General features: G+C 45.3%; 1 protein-coding gene across 5 annotated transcripts in view; it reads right to left on the reverse strand.

Annotated features, from left to right (window-relative positions):
- Window positions 1–213: 213 nt before the first annotated feature.
- LOC125487541 (zinc finger protein 239-like) overlaps window positions 214–16,674 on the reverse strand; it is a 36,314-nt gene continuing 19,853 nt past the window's right edge. For all 5 annotated transcript variants that reach the window (XM_048619282.1, XM_048619279.1, XM_048619281.1 and 2 more), the window contains one exon: window positions 214–1,981. In XM_048619282.1, coding sequence (XP_048475239.1) covers window positions 763–1,581 — 819 coding nt within the window. In that variant the 5' untranslated portion in view covers window positions 1,582–1,981 and the 3' untranslated portion in view covers window positions 214–762. The remainder of the gene's footprint in view (window positions 1,982–16,674) is intronic.

Consider the following 16,674-nt stretch of genomic DNA (forward strand, 5'->3'; position numbering starts at 1 on the left):
ATGCTGTTCAGTTCGGTTCTTCGGAACCAAGTGATTTGTTTTGTGCCGATGTTAAAAGATTGTGATTCTGCAGGGTGCTTTGACATAATTAAAGTGGGGAATTGTGGAGGCTGGCATCTAAAGGTAGTTAGGATAACAAAAGTGGCACATGACAGCAAATGCCGTCATGCCCGTGTGAGTCATGCTAACTGTGTAAGAGATTCAACAAGTGCATGCTCTGTAAAGAAAATGTGCGTTTATCATAGTAGAATAGTAGATAACCGGAAGAATACTGTACAAACAAGCTCTGCATGCAAGTATGTGTTGTATCTGTTGCCATACTGTATAAAAAGCCACGTCTACTCACCGTAAGCAGCTTAAACTCAAAAGATGTACTACGAAATGCTTTCAATAAAGACAACCTTTAAGATTTCTACCGGTCTCCGTCTCGCTCCTGTTCGTCGGTCTCGGAAAGAACCCAACATATCTTAATTCTGGAAATTTACTCAATTCAGATTCCCACTATCTGCCATGACGGGATTCAAACCTGGGTCCGCCAGAACATTACTGGGGGATCTCTGGATGAAGAGTCTGGTGATAATACAGCTACGCCATCGCCTCCCCTGCATGATGATACTGAAAATGAGAAAATGAGTGCATTTCAGTAGCTGTTGCACATCATTTGCATGTGCAGTCCCAGGCTCAAAAGGGCATCAGTCCACCGGAGGTAAAGTTGGTGAGAGTGGCCAGTCCAGCAGCAAGTAACCCTTCACCCCTCACATTTCACCCACGGTCACAATGAACATGGTTCAGTCCAGGATATGATTCACAACAGCGGGAACAGAGTCCAAACCCTGTTGGCTGCATGTGAACTTGTTGGTGTCTCTGTAGGTTGGAAGTCTGAGTGAATCCAATTTCGCAGACAGAGCAGGAGAACGGTCTCTCCCCGGAGTGGAGTCGCCGGTGTTTCTGCAGGGTGGATGAATCTCTGAACCCCTTCCCGCACACAGAGCAGGTGTAGGGCCTCTCCCCGGTGTGAACCCGTCGGTGTTTCATCAAGCTGGTCGACTGAGTGAATCCCTTGCCACATTCGGAGCAGGTGAAAGGCCTCTCTCCAGTGTGGATATGTTGGTGCGAAAGCAGAGTGGATGACAGAGTGAACGCCTTCCCACACGCGGAGCAGGTAAACGGCCTCTCCCCTGTGTGAACCCGCTTGTGGTTCAGCAGAGCAGCTAACTGAGGGAAGCCCTTCCTGCACACGGAGCAGGTGAATGGCCTCTCCCCAGTGTGGACCCGCTGGTGGGTCTGCAGGTTGCACAGCCGACTGAAGCTCGTCCCGCACTGAGAGCAGGCGAATGGCCTCTCCCTGGTGTGAACTGGTTGGTGTTTCAGCGGGGTGGAAGAATCGATGAATCCTTTCCCACACACTGAGCAGGTGAACGGCCTCTCCCCGGTGTGAACTCGCTGGTGGGTCAGCAGGATGGAGGGCTGGTTGAACCCCTTCCCGCACACAGAACAAGTGAAGGGCCTCCCCCCATGTAAATGTGTCGGTGGGTTTCCAGCGCCCATGGAGAAGGGAACGCTTTCCCACAGTCCCCACATTTCCACCGTTTCTCCATGGTGGAGTGGAGCAGGGGGTTTTCCTTGTGTTGCTCTGGGTTTGCCGACCCAGCTGAAATTATATCCACAAACAGAACAGGTACACAGTCTCTCCCCCCCCCCGAAGGGGGGGGGTTTCCCCCCCTCCCCCCCACCAATATGAGTAAATGGTGAAACCACTTTTCACAGTCAGTGCACTGAATCTGCCTCACTCGGGTGTCTATGTCTCAACGTTCTTCCTATCACCCCAGTATTCAAAGTCTCTCAAGCAGAGAAAAACAAACATTTCTCCTCGGTTCGATGGGACTTGAACATCAGCGGCCAAGGAAGCAAGTGGCTCTGTCAGACGTTGATACATCATTTGGTTTCAGATTTCTTTCTGCGTGCCCTCGCCTTTGATGTCCTGCAAAAAAAAACTTCACAAAATGAGTGATCACTGTCAGTACAGTCAAATGAACATAACAGACACTAGTTCCTGGAAACTGACAGATGCCTGCTGGTCAGGTTTCTGTGCCCTGGATAACGTGAAAACCCTCATGCATCCAGCTAGCCTCAAGTACATATGGAGGAAAGCTTTGTTTAGATAACAATAAGCTGGAACAAGCTGCTGGAAAAGGAGCTGAATCAAGGATATGAAAATGAAATGTCGAGGCTGCTTGAGAAAAGAAAGGCAGTAAAGTTGCTGAATGACTTCCTTCTGACATATTAAACAAAAAGATGACAAGAAATACAGAATATAACTCTATTACTATATTATAAGGTGAACAATAATAGCCATGAAACCTTTACAGTAAATAACACCAGATTTACATCATATGTAGCAAAACATCTGAAGCAATTCGTCTGTGCCTACCAGATATCCTAAATTAATCAGTCCCATTTGTCAGCATTTGGCCCATATCCCTTTAAACCCTTCCTATTCACGTACCCATCCAGATGCCTTTTAAATGTTGTACTTGTACCAGCCTCCACCACTTCCTGTGGCAGCTCATTCCATACACACACCACCCTCTGCGTGAAAAAGCTGTCCCTTAGGTCCCTTTTAAGTCTTTTTTCTCTCACCTTAAACCTATGCCCTATAGTTTTGGACTCCCCCGTCCTGGGGAAAAGACCTTGGCTATTCACCCTTTCCATTCCTCTCATGATTTTATAAACCTCTGTAAGGTCACCCCTCAGATCCTGACGCTCCAGGGAAAATAGCCCCAGCCTACTCAGATTCTCCCAATAGTTCAAACCCTCCATCCCTGGCACCATCCTTGTAAATCATTTCTTAACCCTTTCAAGTTTAACAACATCCTATACCAGGGAGACCAGAATTGAACGCAGTATTCCAAAAGTGGCCTAAGCAATGTCCTGAGACTGAGTAAGAACTGCCAATGCTGGAGTCAGAGATAACACAGTGTGGAGCTGGAGGAACACAGCAGGCCAGGCAGCATCAGAGGAGCGGGAAAGCTGATATTTCGGATCGGGACCCTTCTTCAGAAATTTATAACCAAATGTCCTGTACAGCTGCAACATGACCTCCCAACTCCTATACCCAATGCACTGACCAATGGAGGCAAGGACACCAAACGCCTTGTTCACAGTCCTATCTACGTGCCACTCCTCTTTCAAGGAACGATCAACCTGCACTCCAAGGCCACTTTGTTCAACAACACTGCCCAGGACCTTATCATGAAGTGTGTAAGTCCTGCCCTGATTTGCCTTTCCAAAATACATCACCTTACATCTAAATTAAACTGCCACTCCTTGGCCCATTGGCCTACCTGATCAAGGTCTCATTGACATATTTTGACGGAGTTTGGTCTGAATCATAACAGTTGAGTAGGACTATGGCAACTCTATCTCAAAGAGCATCAGGTGAGTTATTCCTGCTTTCCAGGAGCCAATAGCTTTCCAATTGATCAGTATGAGTATTTTTTAGATTAAAAAAGGCACTCCCAGCCATTTATGTTTACGGAATTTTGCTGTGTGCAGATTTATTGCTGCACTTCCTATTATAAAGACTGCACTTTAAAAATCACATGGAAACTCTTGGACACATTTCTAATAGTTGTTGGGTGTTGTATGAACTCCAACATTTCTTTTCCTGGGTTTGTCACAGATTAAAGTTATAGTAATGTGACTCCAAATCTGTTGCAACTCCTTTCCAAACCTCACCTTGAGCTGTGTGCCTCTACTGGGAGCTGTGGATGATCAGCTGCTGAGTGAATGCAGCACTACAGTACACAACAATAATCATGGGATACTTTTTAAATCATTGGCATTATTAACCATTCCTAGAGGGCCTTGAGAAGCAGGTGAACTACTGTCTTGAAGTGTAATGTAATCGGGAAACTAAACTTCAATAGCACCCATCCGCTGACCAAATGCCGCGAACACAGCCTCATCACCACCACACTGTTCGCCAAAGGAACAAATACAGGACAATGTGGCAGACCCGCGCTCCAAACACCAGTACCTTCCTGATTATGTCATTGTCAGAGTGAGGGATCGGACTGATGCTAAATTCACCCATGCCACAACAGGAGCCGACTGCTGGGCGGACCATCACCCGATCGAGCCAGGATCAACACAAGTATAACCCCTGCAGCAGTGGAGATAACAGAAGCAGTCTGCAAACAAAACGCTCAACCTTGTGGCACTTGAAGGGCCCAGAGAAAATAGACTCGTACAAACAGATCCTCAGCGACCCTGAGTCGTGGGATCCTAACAACTACTGGTCCACCCCGAAGAACACCATCAATGCCTGCAAAAACTCAGTCTGTCACTCAACCAGGAAACGCTAAGACTGGTTTGATGAGAATGATTGGGAGGTCTAAGAACGGTTAAAAGCTGGAGGCACATGACATTTCTGAGCGTAAAACTAAAACCACACACAGAAGAGAAAAGGAGGCCTACAGGTGGCTTAAGGCCAAGGTCCAACAACCCACGACAAAGAACAGATGGTGGGTGGAGAAAGCACTGGTGGCACAACGAATGGCCGACAACCAGAATATGCAGGGTTTCTTCTGTGCTGTCAAAACCACTTAAGGACCAAATACCCAAGGCCCCACCCCACTGCTGGCCAAAGACAGAGTGACTCTTACAAAGATGCCATCAAACAATGCAGAGGAGGAGCATTTCAGAGATCTTCTTGACCAGGGCTCCATCGTTGATCTGAGTGTCCTTGAACAAATCCCACAGCACGCTATACGTCACAGGCTCAGCAACACTCCAGCCCCCTTGCACAAAGTAGAGAAGGCCGTCTGCCAGTTTAAGAACAACAAGGCTGCTGAGGCATTGAATTGCGGAGACAAAGAGCTCCTGCTGCAGCTACACGATCCTTGTCTGCTTTAGCTGGAAGGAGGAGAGCATTCCAGGAGAGCTCTGAGATGCCACAGTTGTGAGCATTTTCAAAAATGGGAACAAGACCAACTGTGGCAACTACAGGGGACTCTCCCTGCTGTCGACGGTTGGAAAAGTCAATTGCCAAGGTCCTCTTCAACTGGCTCCTCCCTGTGGCTGAGGAATTCCTCTCATAAATTGCAGTGTTGCTTTGGGCCATGCAGGGGCACAACGGACATGATTTTCACCGTGCGACAGCTGCAGGAGAAATGCAGAGAAAAAAACCCTCCCCTGTACATGGCCACCTTCAACCTTCCAAAGGCCTTTGACAGCATCAATCAGGAAGCATTATGGAACATCTATCTCCACCTTTGATTGCACCATGAAGTTTGTCAACATCCTGCGCCTACACCACGATGACATGCAAGTCATGGTAATGATAAACGGCTCCACCGCCAACCCGTTCCCCATTTGGACCAACATCAAGCAGGGCTGCGTCATTGCCCAAACGTGGTTCTCCATCCACCTCGCTGCAATGCTTTCCACTGGGGTGGAGCTAGCTTACAGCTGTAACAGGAAATCGTTCAACCTCTGCCTCCTTCAAGCCAAAACCAAAGTCATCCCAACCAGTGTCATCGAGCTGCAGTACGCACTTCAGGCCGTCGACAGCACCTTTACAAAGGCATGGGTCTCACCCTGAACATCCACAAGACAAAGGTCCTCCAACCTGGCCTGGCATTGAGGGACGAACTCCAGATCATCAAGGTCCACGGGCAGGCCTTAGAGAACGCAGACCACGTCCAATACCTTGGGAGTATCCTGTCGGCCAAAGTAGGTACGGATGAAGAAATCCAACATCGACTCCACTGTGCTAGCACAGCCTTCAGCCACCTGAGGAAGACGGTGTTCGAGGACAACATCATCAGGTCGGCACCACGATCGTGGGTTACAGAGCTGTGGTGGTTCCTGTCCTCCTATAATGGCTCTGACACGTGGACAGTCTAGAGCAGACACCTCAAGGCACTGGGAACAGTGCCACCAACAGTGCCTGTGCGAGATTCTGCGAATCCGCTGGGAAGAAAGACACACCAACACCAACACCAACATCCTCGAGCAGGCCAACATCCCCAGCATCGAAGCACTGACCATCACCAGATGACAACGAGCTAGAATCGCCATCCGTGTGACCGACACGAGACTCCCCGAGAAGGTGCTCTACTCCCAGCCTTGAATCAGAAGGCAAGCCCCCAGGCGGACAGAGGAAGTGCTTCAGTGATACCTTCCAGGCCTCACTGGCAAAGTGCAGCATTCCCACAGACACCTGGAAGTCACTGGCCCAAGACCGTCCAAAGCGGAGTAGGAGCATCCAGGAAGGCATTGAGCACCTTGAGACTTGCCAACAGGAGAAAGCGGAAGCCAGATGAAAATAGTGAACAAAGCGCGTCGTCATATGAAATGCCCCAGCCACCCCTTCTGCCCCAAGCGTAACAGAGCCGGCAGAAGCCGCATCAGTCTGTACGGCAGCCTATTAGAGTCATCCTGAAACTTGAAGAGAGTCATCCTTGTCTGCGAGAGACCACTGATGACGATGATGATGATAGCGATGATCCTCTTGAACAACTGCAGGCCATTTGCTGCAGTGCACATGGAGGGAGTTTCAAGATTTTAACCCAGTGACACTGAAGGAACGGTGATATATTTCATAAAAACTGAAAGAATTGCCGAGCTGTAGATCAGGAACAAAAACAGAATTTGTTGCTGGAAAAGCTCAGCAGATCTGGCAGCATCTGTGAAGAGAAAATCGGAGTTCACATTTCGGGTCCGGTGACCCTTCCCGAAACGTGAACTCTGATTTTCTCTTCTCAGATGCTGCCAGTCCTGCTGAGCTTTTCCAGTGACATATTTCAAGTCAGAATGGTGAGTGGCTTGGACAGGAACTTGCACATGGGGATGGTGCGGGAGCTGGGGCTGAGGTATTTCATGTTCCATTTTACGGAATGATAGAGCAGGCAACAAAGGAGGCAATGGTTGCGCAGAGATAATCTCAATGAATCTGTGAACCACAGGCCCAGGTCAATCCTCTGGGCACCATGGATCAAATTCCATCAAAGCAAGCCAGACAATCGAGCAGAAATTGTACAAGCAACAAATGCTATCCATAACAGGAATAGCGAAGTTCATAAACAAATTTCAAAAAAAATCCCAGGGCCAAACAGCTATCCTTGTTTAAACTGACTGGGCCCCTCACTCTCTTGCTCACTGCCCGCTCCGGTTTAAACGGACTGGGCCCCTCACTGCGAGAACCACATTCGCATTATCAATGTTGTCTTTTATTCCCTTTACATTAGTATTCTTCTGATGACCATGTCTTGAATGCAAGGCAATGTTCAAGTTCTGTCCCAATAAATGATACCATGAAATGTTTGTGAACTGAATTTCATGCTTTCCTCCTCTCAGTAGGCTCTGCAGGTCACTTTTGACTGCGCAATAAATCCAGTGATTTGGGTGCGGTATCATTGATTTCATAGAATCACAGAATCCCTACATTGCGAATAGGGGCCATTTGGCCCATCAGGTCCACACTGACCCTTGAAGAGCATACCACCCAGATCCAGCCCCCTACTCTATTCCTGTAACCCTGCATTGCCCATGGCTAATTCACCTAACCTGCACATCCCCGGACACTACGGGGCAATTTCGCACGGCCAATCCACCCTAACCTGCACATCTTTGGACTGTGGGGGGAAACCCAAGCAGACATTGGGGAGAACACGCTGCCAGCACCATCTCTTGCCCCACCTAAGGCCCAAACATTTGAATCACTTGCACACAACCATCTGGACAACAATGGCACCTACATCAGACTCCTGTTCATTGACTCGCTCTGCTTTCAACATTATTATCCCCTCCAGACTGATCTCAAAACTCCGAGGCCTTGGTCTCGGCTTCACCTTCTGCAACTGGATCCTCACCTTTCTGACCCACAGACTGCAATCGGTGAAGATAGGTAACTGCACTTCCTTCACAATAACACTCATCACCGGAGCCCCCCCAAAGGATGTGCCCTCAGCCCCCTACTGTACTCCCTATACACCCACGACTGTGTTGCCAAATTCCGAAGAAACGCCATCAACAAGTTTGCTGACGACACCACCGTAGTAGGATGGATAACTAACAACATGTCAAACTACAGAAGGGAAATAGAAGGCTTGGTGACGTGATGCAATGAGAACAACCTCCCTCTCAACATCAGCAAAACTGACCGACTTCAGAAACAAAGGAGGAGAACACGCACCCATCTACATCAACGGAACGGAGGTTCAGAGGGTGGAGAACATCAAGTTCCTCGGAGTGAAGATAACTGTCTTGGACTTCCTGCGTAGATGCAACAGTCAAGAAGGCACAACAACATCTCCTCTTCCTCAGGCAGCCCAGGAAATTTGGCAAATCCATAGGCACTCTAACCAACTGCTACAGATGTACCATTGAAAGCATGCCATCTGGGTGATTAATGGCCTGGTATGGCAACTGCTCTGCCCAGGACCATAAGAAACTACAGAAGGTTGTGTGCCCAGCCTAGACCATCATGGAAGCCAACCTTTCATCCATGGGCTCTGTTTACACTGCTTGTTGCTGCAGAAAGACTACCAACATCAAAGACCCATTGCACCCCAGTAATGATCTCTTACAACCTCTTCCGTCAGGCAGAAGATACTGAAGCTTGAACACATGCACCAGCAGGTTCAGGAACAGCTTCTTCCCTGTTGTTATTAGACTGATGAATGGACTGTCTACCCTCAAGTAAGGCTGATCTTGCTAAGGTTGATCTTGCCTAGCACATGCCCTGTGCAATGTAACTTGCATGCCTCTAAGTTTTTTTTAAAAACAATCTTTGATCTGTACATCCTTGCTTACTATGATCTGCCTGTACCGCTCATAATCAAAGCTTTTCATTGCATTCTGGTACACATGATAATAAATCATCCAACCAACCAACCAACTTATTGATATCAGCAAGGTGGCGGCAGAAGCAGAGCTAGGAACTCCCAGTTGCGGGGTAAGTGTGGGTTCAGCAGCATCAGCAAGGTGGGCCCAGCAACAAAGAGATGGTGACTCCTATGTTGATGGGTCCAGCTCATGGGGTGGTGAGGCAGTGGTGATCTCTTTCAGTTACTGGAGGCTAGGGGCTGGCATGGACTGATTGGAAAGACTGTTATTCTGAACTTTTTATTTCTTTAAATTTTTATAATTTCTTCCTATGATCTGTAATGGTGGACTTTTTTTTATTTCTCTGCTTTTTTTTGAAGTATTTGCTCTTAAGTGTCTGTACTAGGTACCTTTATACTTATGATGGTGTCATAACGTGACGACTTGTAAACTTTTCACTTTCCTCATTTGACTACATGACAATAAAGCTAATTCAATTCAATTCGTTCTTGGTCTTGGTCTATACATGCACAAACGAGTTAAATTCTAGGCTACGTCAACTGTGGCATCAAGGAGCCCCAGACAAAAAGCCTGGAGTCAAATCGGAATCACACAGAAGACTTTCTGCTGATTGGAGTGTTAGCTGTCACATAGGAGGATGGTTGTTGGAGGTCAGTCATCTCAGCTCCAGGACATCTCTGTGGGAGTTCCTCAGGCTTAACCATCTTCAGCTGCTTCAAATAACCTTCCCTACATCGTAAGATCAAAAGTGGGGATGTTCGCCAATGATTGCACAATGTTCTCTACTATTCACAATACTGAAGCAGTTTACGTTCAAACGCAATAAGATCTGACAACATCCAGACTTGGGCTGACAAGTGCTAAGTAACATTCATGCCGTACAAATACACTGACCATCTCCAACAAGAGAACTACCCGACTACTGCCCCTTGACGTTCAATGGCATTACCATCACTGAATACCCCACCAGCAACATCGAGGGTTACTATTGATCAGAAATTGAACTGGACCCGCCCATGGGTACAAGAGCAGGGAAGGGTCTAGGAATCCTGCAGCGAGTAACCCACCTCACATCTCCCCAAAGCCTGTCCATCATCTACAAGGCACAAGTCAGGAGTGTAATGAAATCCAGGATAAAGCAGCCACAGTTGGTTGACACAGCATCCATTTCCTCCATCAATTACACTCAGGAGTAGCAGTGCGTACCATCTACAAGATGTACTTCAGGAATTCACCATAGCTCCTAAGACTGCATTTTCCAAACCAACAAGTACTTCCTCCTGGAAAGGCAAAGACAGCAGATACATGGGAACACACCTGCAGGATCCTCTCCAAGCCACTTACCATTCACGACTATGGGCCAAGTGCTGGAAACTGGGATTAGAATAGTTGGGTGGTTGCTTTTGACCGGCACAGAGGGAATAGGCAGATTGATCTTTCTCTGTGCTGTAGATTTCTATGACTCCGAAGCATGTTAGTGTTCCTTCAGTGTCGCTAGATCAAAATTCTGGAACTCCTCTCCGATGACACTGTGAGTCTACCTACAGCACATGGACTGCAGCAGTTCAAGAAGGCAGCTCACCACCACCTTTGAGGGGCAACTAGGGACAGACAATAAATGTTGGGCCAGCCAGTGATGCCCAGTTCCCATGTGCAAAAAAAAACACTGGATCCAAAACAGCTCCCCCCAATTCTGTTCCCCTTTCCATCCCCAAAGCCACTCAGCACACCCTATTAGCCCAGTCTGGATGTTTCTGCCACTTTCCTCAGTGCGCTTCACCCAACGCCAGCTCAAATGGCACAAGAAATTGGCAAGATCCCAACACGAGTCATGCCAGGAGCAGAAAATAAAGAAAGCTTCCACAATGAGAGCAGCTTACAAAACAGGGCGGTGGAAGCTGGCCTGTCTGTGGATCACCACAGTGCATTTCCACTCATTGTGTTGACAAACAGACCTTTGAGGAGGTTCTAAAGGAACCAGCTCAGTTGTTGCTCATGTGTGCAGTGTCCGAATATTCAAAAATAAATAAACCAACAATCTGACTGCTGCAAAACCATTCAATTTAAGAAAAAATAATTTCAGTCTCTGTGCATACTCAGGCCCTAAGGACTGTAATGCTTAGATATCTCATGTAAAACTTGAACGTATCTTTACAGAGATGAAAGTCCAAAAATTGTCACATTGCAGTTTGTAATCCTGAAGGTATTAGGTTTCACTGTAAATTTGTAAATACCAATGGAAAAAAATACCAGGAAATAACTGGTTAAAATCTTTTTCAAGTTCTGCTTTAATTCATTGAAATTATTAGCTTTCAGCCTATTCAAATGGTACGATTTTGTTAATGTCTTTGATTTGGCAATTATTCCATTGAGTCTTTTTTATTTGAATTCAGCTGAAAACCAAGCAGACTTGTCCACCTTAAGAGACTATCACCCATGTAGTAGCTTCCAGGTAGAGATGATGGTGTAGTAGTAATGTCAGTGAAATTGCAATCCAAATATCAAGGCTGATACACCATGGTCAAAGGTTCAAATCTCACCGTGACAACTGGTGAACTTTGATTTCAATGAATAAATCTGGAATTGAAAGTTACTCTTGTTGATAGTCGCCAAGAAACGATCATTGATCATTATAAAGACTGTTTCACTCCTGCCCGTTTCAGGGAAGGAAATCGGTCATCCTTACCCAGTATGCCGCACCTGTGATTCCAAACTTCTGGCCCTTTGAAAATGGCCTGACAAGCTGCTCAGTTCAGGGGCAATAGAGCTGGGCAAGAAATGCTGGCTGTGCCCAGATCCCATGAGAGAATAAAGAGGAAAAGCTGCCCTCCTGACTTTTTTCTTCAAAAGACTACTCACAAAATCTGACTTTTTAAAGCACATGTGAGCACAATTTTAAAGAATAGGGAACTCATTGGCAGTATGATTGAAATGCTCATCCTATTAGTAACAAACCTTTTCTCAATTCTTTCAATAAGACTGCAGCCCAGTTAGTGCTACACACACACAATTAAAGTTGAAGCTACAAGGAACAGGGGGACACAGATATAAGGTTTTTGGGCAAGAGGTGCCAGAAGGATGTGAGGAAGATTATCTTTTTCCCCCCCCAGTGAGTGATTACGACCATGGAACTTAAACATATGAACCAGGAACAGGAGTAGGCCACTCGGTCCCTAAAGCCTCAGTTATTCAACAACAATTTGGTTGATTGGATTATGCCTTTCCACCGATCTCTGATAACCTTCCACCACCACCACCCCCACCTTGTTTATCAAGGATTGACCAGTGTCTTAAAAATGTTCAAGGAGGGGCACAGATAAGGTGAATAGTAAAGATCTTTTCCCGAGGCTGGTGGAGTTCAAACCAGGAGGCATAGGTTTAAGGTGAGAGGAGAAAGATTTATAACGGACCTGAGGGGAAACTTTTTTGACACAAAGTGGTACATTTATGGAATAAACGGGAAAAGGAAGTGGTAGGTACTGGTGCAGTTCCAACATTTAAAAGACATTTGAACAGGTACATGAATAGGAAAGGTTTGGAGGGTTATGCACCAAACACAGGCAAATAGGACCAGTTTTGGAAACCTGTCAACATGGACATTTCCATGCTGTATGAATTATGACTCTCTTCCCTAAAAGGCAGTGAAAGCAGAGTTCCAAAGTGTCTCAATCCTGAGAAAATAATTCTCCTCATCTCTGTTGTAAATGGGTGACCCCTTATATTTTCTTGTAAGAAAAAGAAGTGACTCTCCCCTCATTCTAAAATTAGCTGCCTTCAGGGGAGGGGAGTAGGAGAGGAGACAATGAATGAAATGAAAAATAAACCAGTTGAGTACTTGAGGGGAATAAACTTACAGACCATGGGAACAGAACACAAGCAAGTGTCACGTCTTATTGAGGAGGTGCACTGGGAAATCAAACCCCACTATTCCCAGAGTCATCACAAGAGGTAATGTCTTTAAAAAGTGCACAGAATCCCGAATTCTCTTGTCTATTAGAGCCAGGTTTATAGAAAACACTCCCAGGTTTATATACTTAAGAATTACTATTTATTTCAAATGAATAGATTTCAATTACAAGTAAAACTTATACACCATCATATAATTCTACAAATTAAAACTCTAATCCCCTTATACTCTCCCTTTACAAACATATACACACAGATTTAGGAAATAAAACAAGTGTTATGGGCAGAGGGAAAGGTTGGGAAGGCAGTTCAATGGTTTCTGTTCACAACCAGTGAGATATTTCTTGTGCTGATCAGAATGCTGCTTCTTGATCTTCCTTCTCTGAACGCTTTCACTTGTTTGCAGGAGGCACAGGGTGACTTTTAAAGGTAACACTTTAAGATCTCTGACTTATTGATTAAGTCATAGCTTACAGCAACTGAAGGAAAAACACACTGATTTTCTTCAGGATCAAAGTAACTTTTTGCTACAGAGAACAGAGAGAGCTCCTGAGCTTGTGGAGGCCTGATGGCTTCTCCCTTTCTCTTGCACAGCCCAAGGCTGTTCAGCTACCTGGGAAACAATTATATAGTTTGATAAATCCCTATTTTTTGCCAATGATAACTGGTTACTAGTCCACAGACCAATCAGCTACTTGTTGCCGGCTGAATTTCCATTTGTACGTAGCCCTTGGCTCCAGCTCGTCTGCAAACTTTCAGGAGACCTTGGTGTGCCAGTTTGTAGTTCCTTCAAAGCAGAGTCGCAGGTAGATAGGATAGTGAAGGCGGCATTTGGTATAATTGCTTTTATTAGTCAGCGCATTGAATATAGGAGTTGGGAGGTCATGTTGCGGCTGTACAGGGACATTGCTTTGGTCACTTTTGGAGTATTGCGTGCAATTCTGGTCTCCCTTCTACAGGAAGGACATTGTGAAACTAGGAAGGGTTCAGAAAAGATTTACGAGGATGTTGCCAGGGTTGGAGGGTTTGAGCTACAGGGAGAGGCTGAATAGGCTGGGGCTATTTTCTCTGATACATCAGAGATTGAGGGGTGACCTCATTAGAGGTTTATAAAATTATGACGGGCATGGATAGAGTAAATAGGCAAGGTCTTTTCCCCAGGGTGGGGGAGTCCAAAACTAGAGGGCATAGGTTTAAGGCAAGAGGGGAGAGAGTTAAAAAGGACCTGAGGGGCAAATTTTTCATGCTGAGGGTGGTGCGTGTATGGAATGAGTTGCCAGGGGAGGTGGAGGAGGCGGGTACGATTACAACATTTAAAAGGCATCTGGTTGAGCATATGAATAGGAAGGGCTTAGAGGGAAATGGGCCAAATGGTAGCAAATGAGACTTGGTTTATATAGGATATCTGGTTGGCATGGACGAGTTGGACCGCAGGGTCTGTTTCTGTGCTGTGTACCTCTATGACTCTATAGTGCTTGAATTAGCAGCTATGTAAACAGTGGTTACAATGTTTGTCAGGTTACTTGCTTTTTAAAAGGGCAGCAGCCCTTCAACAATTATAGGTTTTTAAACAGTTCACTTCTCATTTCAGCTCATTAGTCTTTCAGAACAGTAAAAAAAAGGCATGGCCTTTACAAAGGGGGTTGACTGGACTACAATACGGATACTATCGGTGGCTGGTCTCATTCCTCTATATTGTAATAACTCCAGGACACTCAACAATACAGTCCGATGGCACTAGGTCTTGGCAAACTTTGCTTCCTTCTCGATTAGCACACTGGGCTGCACATTGCCAGCTCCTGCCAATCATGTTTCACCAAGAATTTTTTTTTTTTTTTTAAAAAGTTCTCTTTCATGCTATGTAGGTATCACTGGAAAATATAATACTTGTTGCCCATCTCTCACTGCCCTTGAACTGAGTGAATTGCTAGGGCCATTTCAAGGGACGGTCAGAGTCGTACAGCATGTAAACAGACCCTTCAGTCTGTGCCGAACATAATCACAAATTGAACTAGTCCCACCTGCCTGCTCCTGGCCCATATCACTCCAAACCTTTGATTCAGGTACTTATCCAAATGTCTTTTAAACGTCGTACTTGTACCCACATACACCACTTTCTCAGGAAGTTCATTCCACATGCAAACCACCCTCTGTGTAAAAAAATTTGCCCCTCATTTCTTTTTTATATCTCTTTCCTCTCACCTTAAAAATCTGCCCCCTAATCTTAAAATACCCCATCTTAGGAAAAAGACAACTACCATTAACCCTATCTATACCTCTCATTATTTTATAAACTTCTATCAGGTCACCTCTCAATCTCCTATGCTCCAGTGAAAAAGTCCCAGCCTATCCAGCCTTTCTTTATAACTTTATCCCTTCCATACTCAGCAACATTCTGGTAAATCTCTTCTGAGCCCTCTCCAGCTTAATAATATCCTTCCTGTAACTGGGCGACCAGAAGTGGACACAGTATTCCAGAAGAGGCCTCACCAACGTCCTGTACAACCTCAACATGACGTCCCAACTCCTATACTCAAAAGGTCTGAGCAAAGAAGGCAAGTGCGCCAAATGCCTTTTTAACCACCCTGTCTTCACGTGACACTAACTTCAAAGAATTATGTACCTGTACCCCTAGGTCCCTATTCTATAACACTACCCAAGGCCCTACCATTAATTGTATAAGCCCTACCCTTGTTTGTTGTATCAAAAATGCAATACCTCGCATTTATCAAGATTGAACTCCTTCTGCCGTTTCTCAGCCCATTGACCCATTTGATCAAGATCCCTTTGTAATCTTAGAAAACCTTCTTCACTGTCTACTATGCCACCAATTTTGGTGTCGTCCACAAACTTACTAACTATGTCTTCTATATTCTCATCTAAATCATTTATATAAATGACAAAAGAGGACCGAGACCGTCCCTGTGGAACACCGCTGGCGACAGGCCTTCAGTCCAAAAAGCAACCCTCCACCATTACTCTGTCTCCTGCCATTAAGCCAATTATGTATCCAATTGGCAACTCACCCTGAATCCTATGCAAACTGATGTTACTAATTAGTCTACCATGCAGAACTTTGTCAAAGAACCTTACTAAAATCCAAATAAACAACACCTACTGCTCTGCCATCAATCTTTTTGGTAACTTCGTCAAAAACTCAATCAGGTTTGTGAGACACAATTTTCCTTTCACAAAACCATGCTGACTATCCCTAATCAACTTTTACCTCTCGAGATATACAGAAATCCTCTCTTTTATTATCACCTCCAACAATTTACCCACAACCGAAGTCAGACGCACAGGTCTATAGTTCCCTGGTTTCTCCTTACAACATTTCTTAAACAAAAGGTACAACAATAGCCACCCTCCAGTCATCAGGCACTTTACCGTAACTATGATTCAAATATTTCGGCAAGGAGTCTTGTAATTTCCTCCCTTACTTCCCACAAATGTTCTTGGATACATTACATCAAGTACTGGAGATTTATCCACCTTTATACTCTCTAAGACCTCCCGAACTCCCTTTTCCATAATGTGAACTGTTTTTAAAACATCAAAGTTTATTTCTCTGCATTCTCTGGGTTCCATTTCTTTCTCCACACTAAAACTGACACAAAATATTCATTTGGTATCTCTCCCATCTCTTGGGATTCAACACAAAGACAATCTCCTCGATCTTTAAGAGGCCCTACCCTCTCTCTAGTTACCCTCTTGCTCTTAAATATATTTGTAGAATCTCTTTGGATGATCCTTAACCTGATCTGCCAATACTATCTCATATCCCCTCTTTGCCTTCCTGAATTCTCTCTTAAGAATGCCCCTACACTCTTTATATTGATTAAGATTCAATTGAACCAAGTTGTCTATATCTAATATAAGATTCTCTTTTATTCTTGACTAGGATCTCAATATCTT

Source organism: Rhincodon typus, chromosome 42 (assembly GCF_021869965.1).
Source record: "Rhincodon typus isolate 14 chromosome 42, sRhiTyp1.1, whole genome shotgun sequence".
Taxonomy (NCBI): Eukaryota; Metazoa; Chordata; class Chondrichthyes; order Orectolobiformes; family Rhincodontidae; genus Rhincodon; species Rhincodon typus.